The sequence below is a fragment of the Colobus angolensis genome, unplaced genomic scaffold, assembly GCF_000951035.1.
Source record: "Colobus angolensis palliatus isolate OR3802 unplaced genomic scaffold, Cang.pa_1.0 Scaffold140, whole genome shotgun sequence".
Taxonomy (NCBI): domain Eukaryota; kingdom Metazoa; phylum Chordata; class Mammalia; order Primates; family Cercopithecidae; genus Colobus; species Colobus angolensis.
This window is the reverse complement of record NW_012114489.1, coordinates 2,950,526-2,955,664: the sequence shown is the minus strand read 5'-3', so window position 1 is coordinate 2,955,664 and position 5,139 is coordinate 2,950,526. Positions and strand designations below refer to the sequence as shown.

The 5,139-nt window shown below is 41.3% G+C and overlaps 1 protein-coding gene across 1 annotated transcript in view; it reads right to left on the bottom strand.

The window, feature by feature from the left end:
• Nucleotides 1–5,139, bottom strand: part of POLA1 (polymerase (DNA directed), alpha 1, catalytic subunit) — a 322,128-nt gene that overhangs the window by 116,043 nt on the left and 200,946 nt on the right. Inside the window, exon 35 of the mRNA XM_011935154.1 lies at nucleotides 4,696–4,812. Within this exon, the coding sequence (XP_011790544.1) occupies nucleotides 4,696–4,812 (117 nt within the window). The remainder of the gene's footprint in view (nucleotides 1–4,695; nucleotides 4,813–5,139) is intronic.

The window sequence follows — 5,139 nt, the reverse complement described above, 5'->3', positions numbered from 1 at the left end:
CTCAGCTCACTGCAAGCTCCGCCTCCCGGGTTTACGCCATTCTCCTGCCTCAGCCTCCCAAGTAGCTGGGACTACAGGCGCCCGCCACCTCACCCAGCTAGTTTTCTGTATTTTTTAGTGGAGACGGGGTTTCACCGTGTTAGCCTGGATGGTCTCGAGCTCCTGACCTCGTGATCCGCCCGTCTCGGCCTCCCAAAGTGCTGGGATTACAGGTTTGAGCCACCGCGCCCGGCCGGGAATATATGTCTTAAGCAGCAACTTGTATACTGGGAATTTCCATGAGCCTAAAAACCTTAACAGTGAGATACATACACACACACACACACACACACACACACACAAATATATATATATAAACGAAGTATCTGAGAAGAGAGAAGATACACGTGTAAAACCCTGAGAACAAAACTGTCCCTGCTTTCTTTTTCTAACTCTGGCAATGTGAGCCAGCAGAAGAGCCAGCTTTCCTACTCCAAGTCAATTCTGGAAAGTACTCAAGTCAACTGCAACCTAGAACTAAATGAGAATAGGTTTATTATGTGCAGATAAGATTGGCACAGTAAGAGGCTAGTGCTTTACCACCAAATTTGAACAACATATTTAAAGCTCCCACTAGTCTAGTACTAGGAATGTCTAGTGTTCCGTCCAAACAGGCATTTATAAATGCCTATTTTTGCCCACAGATACCAATTTTATATAATCTATGTAATGTTAAAATAGTTTTATAAAGAAATGCTCTGTTCATTAACAAGTTTCCAGCACCTAGCAAAGTGCCTAAGATGTAGGTGTTTAATAAATAATTATTAAATGAAAGTAAGGTATGATTGAGACAGAGCAACTGAGAACTAAAGAACCAGATGAGTAGAATCCTGCAAAATAGACACCTTGGAAAACCTTCTGGTGATTACAATAATTCTGCCCATTGCACAATTGTTTTTCGAACTTCTCTAGAACTATCTTTGGAAAAATGCATTTTTCCCCTCCTACTAGAAAAGCCCAGGAACCTCACAAATAGAATTAAGAAATTCCTCGCCCATTGTTAGCAACTCAAAATTGAGTACATAAGAGTGTCCTGAGTCCCACTGTCAAGGTCCCTGTAAGGAATGGCTAAGGAAAGTATCACTAACCAGCCTGCTCTGAAACTGAGTAACTCCACAGGGTCATGTCCTGAGCAGCACTGGAACCAGAGGAGCTAATCTATGAAACCTTGAAAAACACATGCCTAATGCCGCAGTTTTGAGAAGGACAAGGATATGAAGAAAAGAACAAGTCACTTTGAAATCTAAAAAGATTAATACATGATAAAAGATAACCTGATATATTAAACCACTATCAACATCATCCTCAAAATGTATCAGTCTAATAGTTTAACGATCTAATGATTATACACTAACCTTTTACCTTCTCTTACCAAGAATGCAATCATAAAACTGGTTGATTTTCTTTTTTTCTTTTTTTTTTTTTGAGACGGAGTCTTGCTCTGTCGCCTGGGCTGGAGTGCAGTGGCCGGATCTCAGCTCACTGCAAGCTCCGCCTCCAGGGTTTACGCCATTCTCCTGCCTCAGCCTCCGGAGTAGCTGGGACTACAGGCGCCCGCCACCTCACCCGGCTAGTTTTTTGTATTTTTTTTTAGTAGAGACGGGGTTTCACCGTGTTAGCCAGGATGGTCTCGATCTCCTGACCGCCAGGATGGTCTCGATCTCCTGACCGCCAGGATGGTCTCGATCTCCTGACCTCGTGATCCGCCCATCTCGGCCTCCCAAAGTGCTGGGATTACAGGCTTGAGCCACCGCGCCCGGCCTAAAACTGGTTGATTTTCTAAGAAGTAATTCGATTTTCACTGAACTTAACTTGATGAGTTAGATATTTAAAAAGTCTCAAAGGCGGCATCAGTTCATAAAGCAAGGTGATTCCCCTAAAGCCTACAACCGGATTGATGAGTCACACTAAATACATACACTTTTATTCTCTCTCTGCACCTGCTGATGCAAGTCTTGAGACAAGACTGATGTAAAAATAATTCAATATGACAGCTAATTCTAACGTTCCACATTTTTAAAAAAGTTGTTAATCATCAAAGGTATACCAAAAAAAGGGCAAGGAACATTTTATGCTTATCAAATTAGTTTTAAAAAATAAATGATAGTGTCCAAATGATAGAAAGGCTATGGTAAAACTGGTATGTTCATAAAGTACTGGTATACAGTATAAGTTGGGATATCCCATTAGGAAAGCAATGTGGCAATATAAATCATGACCATATTGTATTTATGCAACGTATGTATGTATTGTTGATAACAATTTATCCTAAATGTCAAATAAAGAAAAAATCATTTAAGCAGAAAAATATTCATCACAAAATTTCAAGTAGAGATATTGAAAAGTAGCTGAAAATGCCCAATGAGAGGTATAGTTAAATTTGTGTTTAAAATTTTTGGTACTGGAGGCCAGGTGTGGTGGCTCATGCCTGTAATCCCAGCACTTTGGGAGGCCGAGGCAGGTAGATCACAAGGTCAGGAGTTCAAGACCAGTCTGGCCAACATGGTGAAACGCCATCTCTACTTAAAATACAAAAATTAGCCAGACATGGTGGCACGCACCTATAGTCTCAGCTACTCAGAAGGTGAAGGCAGGAGAATTGCTTGAACCTGGGAGGCAGACGTTGCAATGAGCCAAGATCGCACCATTGCACTCCAGCCTGGGCAACAGAGTGAGACTCCGTCTCAAAAAAAAAAAAAAAATTGGTACTAAAAATGAAGTAAACACAGAAAAATGCTTGACAAAAGACAAATGTGATACCAGTACATATCTTCATTGTGATGGCAACCATGTAAAAAAATACATATAGATACGCAAAAGAATAACTGAATACACAATGATGGCAGCTGTTTACAGTTCCTGACTAGTTGCCAAAATTTTGTGAAATGATATATTATCCTAAAATTAAAAGTCATTATTATTTTAAAATAAAATATTTTCAGCTGGGCACGTGCCTACAGTCCCAGCTACTCAGGAGGCTGAAGCAGGAAGATTACTTGAGCCTACGAATTTAAGGTTGTAGTGAGCCATGACTGTGCCTGTGAATAGTCATTGCATTCCAGCCTGGACAACATAGCAAGACTCCATTTCTAAAAATGTGTGTACCTATTTTTCTAAAACAAGTCTGTGTATCAACCCTTTTCAGCAGGAAATGTTGAAGTCAAAACTTGATTGCTGGCCTGCCTCTGCATTTAAAAATAGTAACAGGTTCCCAAGTCTCACCTTCTTCTCACTAAAAACCTTACAAATTTTCAGGCGACACAAATTTGGAAAGTGAGGCACATTATGGACCTGTCCTAGTAAGACAGATTGCACACTGTCATATTATAAGTTCTGAAAAGATCTGCAATAAACTTGTTTAATTTTGGTCAGCCCAGCATCTGCTAGATGTACTTGATCACAAAACCCTCTTTGCTCAAAAGACCTGCAAACGTCTCACTACAATTTGGGAAATGCCATTTGGGTCAAAGATGCTCAAAGGGGTCAACAGAGGGAATGCATCTTAATTACCAGAGAAGTGTTTCCAGATGCCATGCTTTCCAGTTGGGAGTCATTAATGACAGTATGTCTTACGCCTCAGGTGTGTATATTAAGGTAGAAAAATGGCTTGAGTGGCTCTGTGTGGTGCCTCACGTCTGTAATCCCACCACTTTGGGAGGCTGAGGCAGGCAGATCACCTGAGGCCAGGACTTGGAGATGAGCCTGACCAACATAGTAAAACCCTGTCTCTACTAAAAACACAAAAATTAGCCAGGTGTGGTGGCATATGCCTGTAGTCCCAGCTACTCGGGAGGCTGAGGCAGGAAAATTGCTTGAACATGGGAAGCGGAGGTTGCAGTGAGCTGAGATCATGCCACTGCACTCTAGCCTGGGCGACAGAGCTAGACTCCATCTCAAAAAGACAAAACAGGCCGGGTGCAGTGACTCATGTCTGTAATTCCAGCACTTCGGGAGACCGAGGTGAGCAGATCATGAGTATAAGAAATCGAGACCATCCTGGATAACATGGTGAAATCCTGTCTCTACTAAAAATACAAAAATTAGCTGGGCATGGTGGCACGCACCTGTAGTCCCAGCTACTTGGGAGGCTGAGGGTGCAGTGAGCCGAGATCATGCCACTACACTCCAGCCTGGCGACAAAGCAAGACTCTGTCTCAAAAAAAAAAAAAAAAGACAAAACAAACAAGCAAACAAAAAACAAAGAAAAATGACTTGAGAACTACTCATCTATGCAGCTACTTATAAACAACTAATCCAGCAGAGGGGACCAAAAACCCCACAAAATAAACCATTCAGGGAACAGAATTGGGAGGATTTCTGCCTCTTACAAATGGGATTCTGATCAAGCCCAAATATGACAGCAGTTTCTAGAATGAAATGACCATGTCTTCTTTTGTAATTATGTAGTGGCAACTAAAGAAATGTGTATAACTCATATGAAAATTAGTTTCCCTTTTAAATATAAATATAGTATTGCTCATGACATGTGAAAAAAAGAAAGCATGTTTTCTGAAATCTGTATTTTTTAAAAATAAGATTAGTATATGCATATGGTAGTAGGGCATCTTCATAGGGCAAATACTCAGTATCTACTTCTCAAAGCAAGCAGCCCTCTACCCTCTTCTACATGGTTCTTTAGCATTATGAGACTGTTACCTCTGGTCGAAGTGTAGCTTTCATGCAGGCTGGGCAAAGAGGCCCAGTTCGGGAGAACTGAAGGGGAAGGTGACGAGTTCGATTGCGACAGGTTGGCTCCTCACATATCAACCAGCCCTGGAGAGAAGAAAGGGAAAACTTCAGACTTATTACCATCAACAAATATAAGTAACAAACTTTTTTTTTGGTTATCAAGATAGACTCATTTTATTTAATCTTTTCTCAGAAATTATGACATAACTCTAGTTATCTCTCTCTCCTGACATGGTAATTAGCTAGATCTATGCCCCAAACTTAGAAGTTAGGAAACCCATTCAGTTTAAAAAAAAAAAAAAAGCCGGGCGCGGTGGCTCAAGCCTGTAATCTCAGCACTTTGGGAGGCTGAGACGGGCGGATCACAAGGTCAGGAGATCGAGACCATCCTGGCTAACACGGTGAAACCCC